Here is a 17,297-nt window from a genome sequence, read left to right as displayed (position 1 = left end):
AGTCAGTGATTTTTTTTTAACTAACCTTCTGGTTGCATTTTTTTCACTTTGAGAATTTTCTGTTTCTGTTTTTTTAAATTAAATGTTTGAATTTTTTGCATCTTGAAGACATGAAGTTTAGATCTACTGAGGTGAGATCATTTTACTGTGTTGTTTTAGAAATCTTTTTTTTTAAAGAATCGTTTCTCTTTTTGGATTGTCACTAAAAACCTTTATTTAAAGTTATAATCTCAAAGATTTTTATTTAAATAAATGACGAATTTAAACGTGTAACTTCAGAAGCAGCAGATAAACACACTGTTCAATCCCTTTGCGCTTGTGGTTTTGGTTTTGGAAAGACGATGAAGGATACAGTTCAAACTCTGTATCAGGCGTCTCGTTTCTTCAGCCTCATGTTCACATGGAACAGTGTGTAAACTTTGTGACCTGCTGTGCTTTGTTTCGGTTGTTAAAGTGAGACTTTCAAACTGGGAATAACTCCCCTCATACATCTCAATCTGCCGATGTGTCCACTGTGGATGTGTTAAATCAAAGGTTTGTAACATACTCGTCTGCTCGTCAGCTCTGAATGTGTAAAACGTGTTTATATTTTTGTTAATAAACATGTTCCAGAAAACCGAGCACACAGCTCCAAAGTCAACAGATTTATTTCCTTTAGCACTGAAGTTGTTCACAGTAACATCACAAGGGAATACATTGCCAGTGGTTATCCTGCTCAGTAGTAGCGCTCCGTGCTCCGAGTCCATTCTGTGTGCTCTGGATTCCCCCAGTAGAAAAAGAGGAAAGCGAACAATGAAAGGTATTGCTTTAATTTTTCTCTCCGATAACCAAACACTCACCCAGCTGGTGAGCGAGCCGATCGACAGAGAGCTCCCTCTTTGAGAGAACGAGTAAGGAGGATGCATTGCACGGTTACTGCGTGTGGACGCAGTAATCAAAAAGGAGGAAGAGGGCAAGAGGACGGCAAACGAAAGAAAAGAAAAGAAAAAGGCAAATAAAAACAAATGCACATAAAAGAACGTAAATACATAAATAAGTGTGGAGAGAAAAAGGGAACAGGAGAACAATTCCAACGACGACATGCAAAGAAAAGACGAATGCTGAACATGCAAACAACCGTACGAGGTCAAAGCTAAGAGTAGGAATCCCCTTGTTTTTTAAATAAGCTTGTCAGTAAACTCGGCTTATTTACAGAAAGAGTGTTTGCTGAGATCTGATCATCATACACACGGAGGGGAGGAAGGAGCCGACAGTTATCAACAAAGGGTTTGTTCCTCTCAGAGAGGCTACGTCTACATTCTTAAATTACGGTAAATCATTTTCCAAACGTATTTTACAAGGTTTCTCTCGCCAAAAAGCCGGGACAACTCACACACGTGATCGAATAACTTAAACATGACCAAAATATCCTTAAATAGTTCTGACGGTAAGAAACATTCTCTACATCTCTCATATAAATAACCCAGAATAAATTAATAACAAAAATGGAAAATACAATAAAGTACAAAAATATACACAGCAGTTCAATATTGTAAAAAATTATAATGAAAATTAAAAACGCTCTGACATGATGTCACTGAACCCGAATCTGATTCACTCGTCAAAAGTGCAGAAAGGAAATGAGACATTTTATCACCGAGGCCTGGTCACACCTGAGAGCGGCGTCCGAAGACTCACCTGTGTGCCTTCAAATGTCTCAGATCAGAAAAACAGGGTCACGCACGAGGAGGAGCTAACATGCTAACCTGACGTAACATAGCTAGCATTATTCAGTCACAATTTATCGCTCAGCTTCTTCCCAGTGTAATTTTAGAAGTATCATTACAGCTGCATTCACCTGGATGGAGGCAGACAGCAGACGGACGTCACCTTCAGAACGGCAAAAACACACCTAATACAGCCTGAAGCTACAGGACATGGCTTTCTCTTTTATGCTAAACAGTAATGTGATACTCCTTTCAGCACGTGAGGGAATTATTAGACCAGATGGATAATGAAAGAAGACGCGCCTGAGCAGCGTGCCTCACTGAACTGCGGCTCGTCAGGTGTTCACACAGGCTGCTGGCAGCCCGGCTGCTGCCCGTCGCCTCACATTCAGTTTGTCTTTGATAAATGCTTTTTAAAAAAATGCGCGTTTCACTATAAATTTCACTTATATTTAGTGTTTTGTTGCCTGTTTTCTCTGCCAGCCTCAGCTCTGCTCTCGTCCAATGAACTGACTTCCAGTTTGCCGTCTGCCTGCTGCCATGTTAACAAACTTAAGACCTGGAAACGACGCCACTTGCGATATTGCAGCATAAATTCCCAGAACGACATGAACTGCTAACGATGTGTGTTATGACTCAGTTATATCCTAGCACCCACCCTGAAGCTAGCAATTTCCTACCGGACTGAATATGCTGCATGTTTGGGTCCAGGGCTTCTTGTACCCATACTTCCATACTACGTCAAAAACACCAGCATGTCCTTCTACAGCTGAATGCATGTGTCAGTGTGAAAGCCAGCACGCTCTTTGGCTATTCTGACCCACAATCCTCTGCACAGCAGAAGAAAGGTTACATCGTTGAGCCGCTGACAGAGCACCGACAGATGCACTACAGACTGTGAGGGACGAGCGTAGAGTTTTTTAGATCAAGGAGCAATGATGTGATGACGTAGCATTTCCCAACTACACACAAACTGAACACTGTTGCTGTCTGTTGACTATTTAGAGAGCAGGGCAGGTCCTAAAACAGTTCAAGCTCTGATGTTAGCAGGGTCGCGCTGCTAACAACATCCTTTTAGACTCTCTTGATAAGCTTTCTCTCAAAGGTCAAGACGGTTTGTTAAAATGTCAGCGGAGCTTATTTGTGAGTCCGAGTTCACCAAATTCAAGCTGACACAAAAGCACCTGCAGGTGACTCCTCTCATCGCCGGTGTGACCAGGCCTGCGCAGGAACACAAAACAAAATATGGCAACACAAGTCTAAAACATAATGTCACAGCTACACTTTTTGTACATACGGAACATTATTTAATCTGTACAACAGAATAGATCATTCATTTATGTAACATTGCCTCCCCTGTTGTCACACTTTTACCGGCAGCCACCGAACTGCAGGAACCCGTTTACAGAAACGTCACAGAGCGAGCCCCAAAAATCCTGCTGTCACAAAGAAAGACGATAAGAAAAAGAATTACAATCCAGCCAGCGTTCGTCCAAACGTCCGTCTCCGCTTCTTCCGGCGCTCCTGCTTCCTGTTTGTCAGCGTGTGCAAGTCATTACATCCCGCAGAGAAGTTTGTGTGGAGGAGTACGTACAGTGTGTGTGTTTTTATGTACATGTGGGAGGAAAGAAGAGAGAAAAGAGGAGAGGGGATGTGTGTGTGTGTAGATTGACAAACATCACTGTCTTAAGGCTTTTTTTCTTTTTACAACTCTTCTGAGTGTGTTCGGGCGAAGAAGTGGACTCTACTGAAGCGGCCGGAGAAAGGAGGGGGGGTGAAGTGGAGTGGGGGAGGAAGGGGAAGGGTCCTCTGTCTTCTGTTTCCGACTCTCTTGGTGGCCGTGAGCGGGCCGCTGTGGGCCGGTCTCGAGGAGCCGCCGAGGTTAATAGTTATTATGGATGATCCCTGGTGGCAGAGACAAGTCAAGCCATCACACATGTGAGGAGGACACACACCCACCGAAAGACCCCCGAGGACACAGAGAGGGACAGAAGGTAGGGACGACAAAGCTACATTTGCTACTTATTGTAAAATACTGATCAACTTTTAAACTGAAATAGCCATTCCCGTTATACAGTACAAAATTTATAGGCAAAAGTAGATTTGTTTTCTGTTTCACTCCTAACTAAAGGGCAAAGTCAGCAGCTCTCCTCGTCCGTCTGTATCGACCTGATAACTGCTTTTCATCTAGTCATGCACAGCTACCGCTCCTTAAGGTTGTTCCTGTGTCCTGTTGCTGGCGGCCATCTTTGTTTTGTCTTTGCCAGGGGGGCATTTAGAGTCATTGGGCGGGGGCTGGTTTGGCTTGCTGCTGGGGGCATGCTTGGCGGGGGAGCTAGGCGTGGCGGGGGCGCCAGGGGGGTGGGACGCTTGGATGTTCTTCTCGTCTGAAAAAAGCTGTTTAATTACGTCAAAGAAGTTACTCAACGGGCTGCCTATACAGACGGGAAGAAAAGAAAAACAAAGAGAGAGAGAGAGAACAAACAACAGATGAGCAATGAGGTTAACATGAGGAGAGGAGGAGGAGTGATGGAGGGATGAGAGGAGGAGTGGAGCTGGAGGAAAGGAGACTCTTTGGCCGGGGTAAAAAGGGGAGACGAAGGAAGGAGAGGTGGCACCAAAACGGGCAAATCATAGACTGTGCAGAAGGAGTGGACTGAGCCTCAATGCTATGTCTATATCCTGGTAGACAGGTAGCCCCGCCCTAACTCCTCCCCTCTTCCTGGTCTGTGTGACTCTAACTGGGAGCATCAGTGACTAAATGAACATCATGCTGTGCTGAAGAAGACTTGAAACTAGAGACTGAGACCATAAAGTCATTAGGAACATGTTTACTGAGGGAATAAATGAAGAGAGGAGGAGGAGCATTTTCTCATCTGGTTTCATACAATTGGACTTCTTTTTCTCCCCCTGCTGGTCATTAGAAAGAATGCAGGTCTAAGGCTTCACTTCAGATACACAGAGGCTACGTCCACTTCTTCTAAACAGTCTATGGAGTCAATCAAGTCAACATAAGGTCACAAAACCCAGAACTTTTTACAGAAGGTATTAGAACTCAAATCAGTGTGAACATGAGGCCAGTGTGGGCTTCAGAGTCTCAGTTTCCTCCGCTGGGATGGGGAGCTAATGGGAGCACTGGAAGACAGTTCAGGTGTCATTCTGTACCAGAGGCAGGAAGTAACTAAGTATTTATACTTGCTGTACTTTAATGAAGTTTTTAGGTATCTGTACTTGAGCATTTATGTCCCTGACATAGTCTAGTATTTTCAACTCTTCACATTTTCAATCATTTTTTAAATAATTATTTTGCTTTAAAATAGTTTATTTATTTTTTATTTATACTTTTTGTCCTTTATTTTTAGTTGTTTATTTATCTTTTGTCCCCTAACTCTCTCACACATGCAACACCTTTACTCTTCACACAAACTTGTCTGTATCACATAAGACAAATAAATGTCTCTGCCAACAATGCAAACATGAACATGAACACACACACACACACACACACACACACACACACACACACACACACACACACACACACACACACACACACACACACACACCGTTCTCTCTTCTCTTACATCGTTCATTACTGTAAACTTTATTGTCTGTATTGTGTCGACTGTCTCACGGCTTTATAGCTTTTGTTCTTTTGTTTAGTTTTTCATTTTATTATTGTTTGTTTAAAAACATCATTTTCAGAATGTAACTAACTTTGATACATTTGAGGAGGATTATTGATTTCCTTTTTTGCATCATCACTTGCTGCAACATCAGGACCCGATTCAAGTTTAACATTTTCACTTTGAGACACACGCGTGACAATGCGCATCTACTGTTGCCTGGCAACAGGTAGCTAGCGGGCTAACATAACTAGCATCACGTGACCTATTATTTTAAAGTTTCAAAGCCCCTTTTGTGTTTTAACATTTGTATCGCAGCTATTTGAGTTGAAACCTAAAATGTTTACATTTAAAGTGTATTCCCCGGGCGCCTGAGAGTCAGCCATCTTGTTTGAATTGCCGTGCAATGAATCTCGGGCTGTGTTCAAAATGCCATACTATGTACTATATACTGCATACTGCGTTCGGCGGTAGCATGTTGTACGGAGCTGTTGAAATGTATTTTGCAGTGTGCTACGCCAGGCGCCAGTTTCCGGTTTTGCAAAGCCGAAGTAAACAATATCCCAACAAAAGCAAAGCACCATTTCTTTAGCTACAGCGCCCCCTTCTGCTGGAATGCTGCTGCCGTCTGCCATTTCAACTGCCGTTGTGACGTTCCAGCGCTTTGCATTGTGGGATACAGTAGGCGAGGTAGACTGTCAGTACGTACTGCTAGTATAGTATGGCATTTTGAACACAGCATAGGAATATGTTGGGCCATGAAGGATGAACCTGGTGGATCCTTCGTGGCCCGGGAAAAGGAGGACACATTTGTCCTCGGCATCTGAAGGAGCCTTCGAAATGGGACAGCCTTCGACGCGCCGCTGTGACGCGATCGGCCGCTGGTACGTCCTTTGAAGGATGCAGCCCCTTTATTGGTTGAACATGGTAGTTGGTAACTACCAGGGCTAACGTCTGAGTTAGCAGTTTGAAAACATTTGTGATTGTGATCTAGCAAATCACCTCCTTGTTTCGATTGCTACTGGTGTTTACATATTGTCGCCTTCTGCACTTTTTATAGCAGAAATATGTTCCGGTGTTTTCTGCAGTGCTGCTCTATAGACCCTTAAAGGACAGTTTCCTCTGTATGAACGTCTTCCAAAGCTCCTGTTAACTCTCCATCATATCAACATCCATCACAACAACATCCAACATCCATCTGTTAGGACAAAGGTTCTCTGCTAAGTGCTTTCAAACAGTCATGAGTGGATAAAAACATGCAAACAGCACAGTACACACATTAATACACAGTCACTGGTCATTGCAGAGGTTAGTTTAAAACAGTGTGTCCCCTTCAGTGATCAAACGGTCTGTTTTCTAGCTGATTATAGCAGTCATAGTGTGTTTATTAATGTGCACTGTTGTGAGAACTTACCATCATTCCTCTTCAACATCTGTGTGAGCTCGTGTGCATTCATGGTGTCTGATGTTTGTGACTGAGGTTTTAAATATGGAACGTTTAAGAGGAGGGGGAACAACTCTGTATCCAAGCATGCAAAGGGTCACTCGGGTTTGTTAAGAGCTGCACACACAGACACGCTCACACACACACATGATTTGTCTGATTGAATTGGTATTTAATCGTGCAAAAAGGCTCAAAAATCTTGGTTCCAGCTTTTTAGAAGTGAGAATTTGTTTTAAAGTAATTTAAACATCTTTGGAGTTTTTAAGCATTCTGAGATGAGAGACAGATTAGTATTATTTACTATTTCCTGCTATTTCGTACACCGAATGATTCATCTGGTAAATGAGAGTCTTAATTCAGGGCACATTTACAACAGGGACAACATCAGAGGACAATTATAAACCTTCATGCTCAATTACTAGAAGTTCTCTTACTCGTTAGCGTTCTGCTGGAATTGTAAGACATTTTGCCGATGTTGTTTTTTAATTTTTAATTTATCTTGTTTTACAAATATTTTTCTTCCAAATTGTCATTTATGAAATTAAAACGGCCACAAATATGTGACACGTGAATATGTGACTTTTGTCTCCACTAAGGGTTCGTAGAGCAGCAGAACTGAAAGAGTTGTTTTATTTGGTCCTAAACTTTGCTCTTGTGATGGACACGGCTGTTAGCATACTGTCTGTTAGCGTACTGTCTGCTAGCATACTGTCTGTTAGCGTACCGTCTGTTAGCGTACTGTCTGCTAGCGTACCGTCTGTTAGCGTACTGTCTGATAGCGTACCGTCTGTTAGCGTACTGTCTGATAGCGTACTGTATGCTAGCGTACTGTCTGCTAGCGTACTGTCTGTTAGCGTACTGTCTGATAGCGTACTGTATGCTAGCGTACTGTATGCTAGCGTACTGTCTGTTAGCGTACTGTCTGATAGCGTACTGTCTGTTAGCGTACTGTCTGCTAGCGTACTGTCTGTTAGCGTACTGTCTGGTAGCGTACTGTATGTTAGCGTACTGTCTGCTAGCGTACTGTCTGTTAGCGTTCTGTCGGTTAGCGTACTGTATGTTAGCGTGCCGTCTGCTAGCGTACTGTCTGATAGCGTACTGTCTGTTAATGTACTGTCTGTTAGCGTACTGTCTGTTAGCGTACTGTCTGTTAATGTACTGTCTGTTAACGTACTGTCTGTTAGCGTTCTGTCGGTTAGCGTACTGTATGTTGGCGTACTGTCTGTTAGCGTACTGTCTGTTAATGTACTGTATGTTGGCGTACTGTCTGTTGGCGTACTGTCTGCTGGCGTTCTGTATGTTAGCGTGCCGTCTGCTAGCGTACTGTCTGATAGCGTACTGTCTGTTAGCGTACTGTCTGTTAGCGTACTGTCTGTTAGCGTACTGTCTGTTAACGTACTGTCTGTTAGCGTACTGTCTGTTGGCGTTCTGTATGTTAGCGTGCCGTCTGCTAGCGTACTGTCTGTTAGCGTACTGTCTGTTAGCATACTGTCGGTTAGCGTACTGTCTGTTAGCGTACTGTCTGTTAGCATACTGTCGGTTAGCATACTGTCTGTTAGCATGCTTTTAGAATTGTATGCCATTGTTTCACTGTAGTATCTGACACTTGGTACTTTTTGGTGTCACTCGATGGAGGTTCCTACGGAGATGAGCGGACATTAGAAGGTGGAGATAAAACACTACAAACTGACTGATTAGTCAGAGAGAAAAATCTCTGACACGGTACCATCAATCGAAACCAACTTGACCAAAATGACAAGAAACGACGTCTTTGCAGATGTCGCACTGAAGATGATGCTAGGGCAGTATCACGCCCGTGTCGTTAAACTCTCAGCTTAAGAGTCCGACCAACGTGAAGTGTACAATTAGCAATGGAAACTAGGATTGGTAAAAGCCTTTGCAACCATAAGCAAGCAGAGCCGAGCTGAACCGAGCTGAGCCATGCTGCAGAAACGAGGCTTTAGTCTTCTTCTGTTGCTGTTTAAATGCAGATTATAACATTTCTAAAGACAGCAGAACCGTTTTTCTTTTCATATTTAGATGACTTGTTAAGTTAATATATATATATTTTTTGCAGCACTCTCTCTCACACTCACACACACACGTGTTAGTGCAAACGGGGTGTGTTGTGACAGGCCTCCAGGACTTTGCCAGTGTGTGTTAAAAGCCAGAGTTAAAGTGATTTTGCCGGGAGCTCCCGGGCGCTCTGGGTCTTACCACGCTTGGAGGATTTACTGGGCAAAGCAGCCGAGCGCTGAGAGCCATCTGAGAGCAGAGCACAGTGTCACAAACACCAACCGACTCACTGAGGCTCAGCGCTGACATCAAACATCAGCAGCACACTGGCTTAAACATGGCGCCGCCTCTCGGTGCGAGTTTAAAGGATAACTTCAGATTCAGAGAACGTTCAGCTCAGAGTTCCTCTCTTTCGATAAGTTCCTGCTTTTTGTAAAAAATCATAGCTGGAGGGATTTAAGTTCTCCCCCTGAACCATGAATGGACATCACAGTGCCACTGAGCAGCTCTTATTTTGAAAGATTCCTGCACATAAAGTTATGCTCAGTAATCAATGTCCAAATGTGCTGTTGTGGAATATTGGACAAAATAACTTTAAAAGAGTTTCAGAGTTTTGGTGAATAGGCTTGTTGTATTAGAGGAGGTTACAGGCCTATCACAGATAAATCGACATTGGCACATATGTCTTCAAATATGCAGAGATAGGATTCTTTAAGAACATATAACACAGAAACGATGTGTAGGATGGTTGAGAAATGGTGTCATCACAGTTTGTCCAGCAGAGGGCGCTCTGACTCTAAAGCTTACAGTCCTCTCAGCACTGTCTGCAGCACGTGCAGCACAGACTCACAGCTGAGTGAGCAGCGGTCCTTAGAACTGGTAAACAAAAACAAAAGATAAATATTCTATAATAGTTGGATTAAGAAAGCAGCCTTCTGAGGACCTTTGTAATGGTCTTCACAGAGGGGTCTAAAATCCTTCCTTAAAACACGAGGCTTGGACTTTGCTATGCTCCGGTTGTGATGATCCACATTAAACTGTTTTCACTGTTAAAACTGTAAAGTTATTAATAAACCTTGTGGATAAGTTTGCACAAACCTAAAGCGTTACTTCTGTCCATTTGGCTTTCTCTCAGCCTTTTCACATGAACAACTAAACATTGGTTTAGTTTTGGACCTGAGAGGTTCGGAGTGAGAACTCAGAGAGCAGCATCTGGTCGACCTTTGGCTGATTAGGTCGATGCAAATCGATCACCACTCGTCTGACACGTGAGCAGCAATCAGTGCTGGATACAGACGGACATTTGAGCAACTTTGTGACAGTTTTTGTGTTAAAAGCAGGAAAACTTCCACCGGATGTTTTAGACTCTGTGGAGCTGAACATTCACTGGTCAGACTTTACCCTTTAAAGTCTGCTACTGAATCAAGTCTAACTTTACACATATGTATGAGCTAACAGTCACACACACACACACACACACACACACACACAGAGGAGACCATCAGGTGTGTGTGTCTGTGGAGATGTTCAGTGAGTTTCATCGGACACATGCAGATCATCTGTTTGTGCACACAGATCAGCAAACACAATCACACACTGTGTTTGTTTGCTGCTACACACAGCACAGAGCATGCTTTCATTTCAGTGTCAGTCCTCACAGTGTCGATGTGTGTGATGGCGGCTCACCCAGAACCATCAGCACGCGCACAGTTCGGTTTCATTGATCCTAAACAAACCCGGTTTTTACCCAGCTGTACCCTGAGGCTAGTTCGCTAACAGCTTGTGTGCATGGTTCTGGGTTAGCATTTAATTTAGCATGCGAGTCATTCAGTTCATCCATGTAGCATCAGCTGTGGTGATAGAAAGCAGGTGGCATGGAGAGGCAGGCCAGAGGAAGAGAGAGAGCAGAGATAGAGCTAGAACAGACAGAGAGGCAGGGAGAGATGTGGGTTATTGGCACATCTACACGGTGGAGGTGATTGTGCATACAGTGCCTGATAACAGTTCCCATCTGTGGCAGCGACTGGTCACACTGGTGCTGCTGGTTCTCTGTGTTCCACTGATAGTTTGGAGAGCTGAGCTGGGTGCTATAGAGAACAGGATCTAGCTACAAAGTGTCGGCCTTGTTTGGATGTTTGTTTTCCCTTCAGTAGTGTGTCGCCCTCTGTGACTGCAGTTTGGCTAAGCTTAGCTTCGCAGAGATGACCGGTTGTAGTCTGATCTCATGTTGAGTTCAGGTTAACATTATTAGGCCTCTGATTGGTCCTATCACTATTATTCTATTACAGTTGTTGTCACTGTGCTTCCTCACAGCAGGTCTGGGATGATAGCTGCCCGGCTGCTCAGCTTGAGGTTTCTGCCTGTTAAAAGATGTATCGCCGCTGCTGTCAAATACTTGATCTGGGCTCTCTGTAATTAATCGGACCTGCTCTATAAGTGTGTCATAAGATAACTTTGATGTTGTTTAAAGCTATTCATAAAAAAATGCGTTCCAAAGCTACAATATGTGTTTATACTCTGAAGCGTTTCTCTTTAAAACACCTGAAGTCTAAAACATTCAATTAAATGAACAAACCTACGACAGCGCAACTAAAAGTTAACATTAGGGGCCTCACTGAGAGGAGACGTTCGGTATTTTTAAACCTGGGCCCTATTTTTTTTTTTTTTACAAATTTGGGAGTCGACATGACTCAAAGGAACAAAACCTTTTGGAATCGGTCCAGTAGACGGCCTCTGCCGTAGCTGCGATACGACTGCAATGGCTGCAACAGTGGCAACTCTGCCGGATCAAAGTACGTCCACTAAAAGGTCTTGCTTTTGCCGCTGGCTCAGATTGTTACTCCAGGTGTCCGACAACATTACAGAAATGATCCCTACAAAGATCGTCGTTTTTTTAAAGAGTAAGATCTCGCTCAAGGAACAGTGGAAGAGTTGGAGAGGGGATTTGTTTACGTAGAGAACTGCCAGCAGGAATATATTTCAAAAGCCATGGCTGAATATTTACCTGATCGACGATGAAGATGAGGCATTTGAACCACCGTCCTGTTCAGGTAACATCTCACCACTCGCAAGATTTCTGAGCGAGACTTCTGTTTCTGGTTACACAAAAAGGATCTTTCTCTTTCAGAAAAGGACGATCTTTGTAGGGAGAATTTCAGAAATGTTGTCGGACACCTGGAGTAACAATCTGAGCCTGTCAGCGGCAAAAACAAGACCTTTTAGTGGACGTACTTTGATCCGGCACTGTTACCCCAGGGGATTATGTTGCAGCCATTGTGGCCGTGTTGCGGCAACGGCGGAGGACAACGACTGGACCGTTTTTGTTCCTTTGAGTCATTTCGACACACATTTGTAAAAATAGAGCCCAGGTTTAAAACTTCTTCTTGAAGCAGACTCTATGCCAGAACAGTTTTACTGGATTGTATAAAACATTTACTGTATCATCTACTCTAAATGTCTCTGCACTTTGTTAAAGCAAATGAGACATAAGGGCTCAAATACACAACAATTACTTGACAAAACGGGTCAATCTCATCAGGACTTGGCAGCACATTTGTTGTGATGTCATGCTCTGGAGCCACCGTCTGTCTGGAAGAGAGAAGGTCAACACCTGTGTTCTCTGTGTGACTGCAGGACTTACATCTACGACACTGAAGCAGGAGCTGAGCAGGTGACGGGTGCTCAGTCAAACTGTCCCAGTTACACTTTGAAGGCAGCTGTGTGCGCGGCGTGTGTGATGCTGTTTAAAAACTGTGACAGTGTGTGTGTGTGTGTGTGTGTGTGTGTGTGTTTGGATGGGATGTAGGTACTCAGCTTCACCACCAGAGGGGACCATTATCAAGTAAATAACCACAGAGACAAAAACAGCAATACTACAGTTTAACAGTAACAAACAGAACTAACGAAGACGACTGGAGAACACACAGTCACTCTTTCTTTTCTTCCATATTTATATAATCCATCCATCGCGCTATAGGCAGCCCAAAGTATCCAATCAGGGGTCAGAAGACTTCAAAGGTTTGAGGGATTGTTCCGGTGTGGTTATGTAAAACTAAAGACCAAAAGAAGCAGGAATGTGCTCTGAGATCTCGTTTCCTCTCTCCCTCTTTCAGACATAAAAGCAGCATGCACAAATCTAACAGCTAATCCACACGTGAGCAGCTGCAAACGTCAGTTTTCTGAGCGACTGTTTCCTGTTTGAGGTTTTCTGCTGAGTCAGACGTGATGAGAGCCGAGCTGCTGTCTGTGGTTTGATGTACAGCTCCTGAGTGGCTGTAAATACACAGCTAGAGCTTATTATGTGTGTGTGATGTGTGTGTGTGTGTGTGTGTGTGTGTGTGCACGCCGTGGTATGTGGCAGAGACATGCACGTGGAGATGCTGTGTGCTAAAAGCAGTGTGCCGAGCCGAGCCGAGCCGAGCTGAGCTGAGCGGGTCCGGGCCGAGGTGTGCTGCAGGTTTAGCTGTGCTGTGAGGAGAGCCAGGATGCTGTGAGGGAGGGAGGCTGTGAGGAGGAGGAGGAGGAGGAGGAGGAGCAGGAGGAGGGTGGCGAGGGACTCCACTTACCAGATATCTGCGGCTGGATGCCGGGCTGGTCGGAGCTGAGCAGCTGAGCCTGGATGGTCTCCACCACACGCTTGAAACGTCGGCTGGGACCTGATGAGAAAACAAAGTGTCGTTATAACGCGGATCTTCTTGATGTGGAATAATTACTGTTTAACCGGCCTGTGTGAGGCGGATACGAACAGGCTGCATCAATGATGAGGTTTGATTGAGTCCCTACAAACAATGAAAACTTAGTAACAAGACTTAAAGCCAAATTTCCAACATCTTCTGTGACCTTCCCTGTACGACTCTAAGAAGAACTGGGAGGTGTGTGTTCGTACCATCATACATCATGTTGAATTAGAGCTGGGAGGGTCATGTCGAAGGTCTGAAGCTTGCACTCCTCTGAGTTTTAATACAAAGTGTCAGAGCTATTTGAGCGAGCTGAATGTCACCTGAAAGAAAACTTTCAGAGACTTTAAGAATCACTAGAGCGCTCGCTCTCCTCACACCCTGTCTACGTCGCTCGACCACAGCTGCTCTCTCTTTTGCTCGCAGCAGCTTAGGGTTGAAAATAACAGATGATGTGTTGTTTTAAAATACGAATCGAAAAGTAAACAAGTACCAAAAAATTTGACAACCCTAGTTTGGAGAGTTCAAATGTAAAAAAAGCCTCAAAGCTTTATAATGTTTCATTCGCCCTTTTCTAGTTTATAAAGACGAGAAAATGTTCTGTTTTTCTCGTGACAAGTTTAACTCAGATCAACCCATTAACTTATTTTGTGTTTTTTGTCTCACTGCCTTAAAATCTAAACATAAGTGGAACATAAAAACTAAATTAAAGAATTGGCCTTAACTAGCCAGGTCGTGCTGTGTGTGCTGTGTGTGCTGTGTGTGCTGTGTGTGCTGTTTACCTGAGAGCAGGGTGAAGGTGACGGAGTAGATGCCGTTGTCCTTGGTGGCGCTGGTGCTCTCGGTGTAGGTGATGTCCACCTGGAACTTCACCGGCTTCTGGAAAACCGTCGGACCGGCCGTGGACTTGTACTCCGCCCGGAAGCTGGTCTGAGAGATGACGCTGTGGCTCAGACTGGGGATCTGAGAGGGAGTAAGCAGACTCTGAGTCAGCAACTACACAGACTAACAGCTTCTGCGTGAGTACAGACGGCAGCGTGGATGTGAGAGCAGGAGACAGCAGCAGAAGGAGACGGTGTGTTGGACGTGTTGCATCTGAACACGTCACAGCGTTTCACAGCGTCAGCGTCTGAGTCAGCTTCAACACGGAGACGTGAGCAGACTGCTGCGTATGATGCTGCTAGGTCACAACATGAAGAGACAACACACACTGACTGAACCCTGAAGTCACACTGAAGCAACACAACTTAAAAGATCCTGCAGAAGGTAACACATTTACTGAAGTAGTTCACTCAGATTGTAGTCGTATTTTTAAATACCCTAATTTCTGATATTTAAGGGTCTTAGTTAATAATGGGTGCTAAAAGTTTTGGAGTTGCTCCGATAGATTACTTTAGTGAAACAGCTGTAAAGGCTGCAACGTAATCCTTAATTGATCAAAAGTCCGTCCACTAAACGTTCTTGTTGTTTCCACTGACGGGCTCAGCTGACAGTAATTTACCTTGTAAAACACGGGAGTTACTCGTTTGGTTTCCTGTTTGTGTTATTTTGTGTTTCACAAATATTGTGTTGGATCTGAATTAACCATTTAAAACACCAAAGTCACACAATCACACGAACAGAGTAACCAGTCGAGGCAGCAGCAGACCAGTAACTCCCATGTTCTGTGAGCTAAAATGATGTTTTTTTAAATGGAGTCTGGTGTGTTTGCAGAGAGCGATGTAACGTCTGTGTGTGGTTAAAACAATCATCTTCCTCTGTAACAAAAAGGTCTATCTCTGCAGGGATCCTTTCTGTCATGTCAGTGGAAACAACAAGAACTTTTAAAGGACGCACTTATGTTGCAGCTTTTACAACCTGTTTCACTGCTGTCAGCTGAAGCGATCTACTGGAGCATTTCCAAACCTTTTTGTACTTGTTGCCATGTAGACCCTCAAATACGTAAAGAAGGGCCAAGGTATAAAAATACAGGAATTCCCCTTTCAGTAAGAAAGCTGCTAAGACAGTTCCTTAGTTATTGTTGGATCAAACACTTCAGCCGATACGTGTTATGATTGAACAGAGAGGATTCATTAGACAGTTACAGACTACACATGGATGAAGGAGGAAGAGGAGACGTACGGAGAGGAAGGCGTGGACGATGTCTGCCTTTATGGAGCTGAGAGGTTTGTCTCTGATCACGATGAAGATCTGCTCCTCTTTCTCAAGGTTGATGAAGTTTCCGAACCACGACTTCTTAGCCAGTCTGCAGGGAGGAGATCACAGCTAAGGCCAACACGATAATACATATATCACCAGATGTGTACCTTTAAAATACCAGTTGTTATGGATCACATGTGGGCAAAGGTAATGTGTAGGTGTGATGCTGTGTTACTCACTCTGGAGACGAGTCTGGGGTTAGACTGGACATGTCCTCTTGGGTGGGAACTGTGGAAACAGAGGTCAAAGGCCACAGGGTTAGTTAGGTAGGATTGGAATATTCATTTTACATGTCGTTTGTACAAACTGTGGTCCTTCTTTGTCTTTTTTCTGGTCGGATAAATAAATAATTTGCGATGATCTGGTGTCATCACGACTCTGCTCGGTTTGTCTGGAGGGACTTCAGAGAACTACTTAAACTAAGGCAGAGAAACAGGGAATTTTCCGCTCCCTGTAATGAGATAGTTATCTGGTATGTGGTATGGCCGGAGGCTGCTGTGTCTCACGATGAGGCAGCAGGTGAAGCTTTAAATACATCCATTAGGTGCAAAGAGATTGTTTGTATTTGTATTATTCCCCTGAGCTATAAGAAGCAGTTTAAACTCTCTCTGACTCTCACACGGATAAGAACGAGATAACATCATAAAGATCTGATCTGAATAAATCACATACAGAGGTCTCTTTTAATCTGATCCCCCAGGCCCCTCCTACCTTGCATTTTCCTGCGGTGGAAGCGCGGCGAGCCCAGGAAGCTGTTCTTGATGGAGTTGAGGCGTGTCCTCCACGGCATCCCTCCGATGGAGGGGCTGGGCGGCGGCGTCGGGCTGGGCGTGCCAGCCGGGCTGTCCTTGGGCGTGTGCACCGGGGTGCCTTTAGGGGTGGGGAGAGGGCTCCCTCTGGGGGAGGGGTGGGGGGTCACCTGCGTGATGGGGACAGATTTGCCGTTGTGGTCAGGGTGCAGGTGGTGGCGGCGGCGGGGGGACATAGGAGGCACGGGGGACAGCGGGATAGAGAGCTTTGGGGGGACAGTAAGGGGAGGATGGCGTCTCACCCGGGGGCTGTTGGGGATGCAGGGGGCCAGAGGATTGCTGGGCGTGGAGGGCTCAGATTTGGGAGTGGTGGGGGTCTGGGCTGTGTTGGGGAGGGGGTTGGATCTGGTGGTCTGAAGGGGCTTCTCGGACACTTTGGGTTTGGCGGGGAGTGTCTGCGTGCGGGGGTGCATGAGGGGGGACCCCATCTTTGGCTGGTAGGAGTTGGGCGTGCGAGGCCCCACCCCGTTAAGGCGGACCTCGGCGGAGTGGGTGGGGCTGCAGTTGGGGGACTGACACAGGTCTGGGGACTGGGGTGGGATGAAGAACCGCCTGTTGGGCTGCGATTGGTCATGCATTGTTTGACATGACGGCAGAGTCAGCCAATGAGAGAGCAGGACCACAGCCAGAGGAGCACCAGAGCCCAATAAAGGTTCATTCCCATAAAAAAACACAGCAGGAAACAAAAAGGAGCGTGGCGGATGGGTTGAGAGGTGGAGCAGGCAGGAAGTGGTGAGAGTGCAAGAAAGAAAGAAAAACAGAGCATGCGATTAGCACAGTGATCAGCCAATCAGGAGGCAGCAGTGGAGCATTCATGACGC

At 44.9% G+C, this 17,297-nt stretch overlaps 1 protein-coding gene across 3 annotated transcripts in view; it reads right to left on the bottom strand.

Annotated features, from left to right (window-relative positions):
- Positions 1-642: 642 nt before the first annotated feature.
- The window catches only part of LOC138612532 (serine/threonine-protein kinase BRSK2-like), a 140,164-nt gene continuing 123,509 nt past the window's right edge, over positions 643-17,297 (bottom strand). The window contains exons 15-20 of one of the 3 annotated variants that reach the window (XM_069685886.1): positions 16,379-16,586; positions 15,847-15,895; positions 15,590-15,713; positions 14,251-14,431; positions 13,358-13,447; positions 643-4,141 (exon numbers count right to left, since the gene is read on the bottom strand). In XM_069685886.1, coding sequence (XP_069541987.1) covers positions 3,918-4,141; positions 13,358-13,447; positions 14,251-14,431; positions 15,590-15,713; positions 15,847-15,895; positions 16,379-16,586 — 876 coding nt within the window. In that variant the 3' untranslated portion in view covers positions 643-3,917. The remainder of the gene's footprint in view (positions 4,142-13,357; positions 13,448-14,250; positions 14,432-15,589; positions 15,714-15,846; positions 15,896-16,378; positions 16,587-17,297) is intronic. The other 2 variants (XM_069686044.1, XM_069685965.1) reach the window with 2 other exon arrangements.

Source organism: Semicossyphus pulcher, unplaced genomic scaffold (genome assembly GCF_022749685.1).
Source record: "Semicossyphus pulcher isolate SPU_LCO1_2020_fin unplaced genomic scaffold, fSemPul1.0.p SCAF_1, whole genome shotgun sequence".
NCBI lineage: Eukaryota > Metazoa > Chordata > Actinopteri > Labriformes > Labridae > Semicossyphus > Semicossyphus pulcher.
This window is presented reverse-complemented; position numbering and strand designations above follow the sequence as displayed.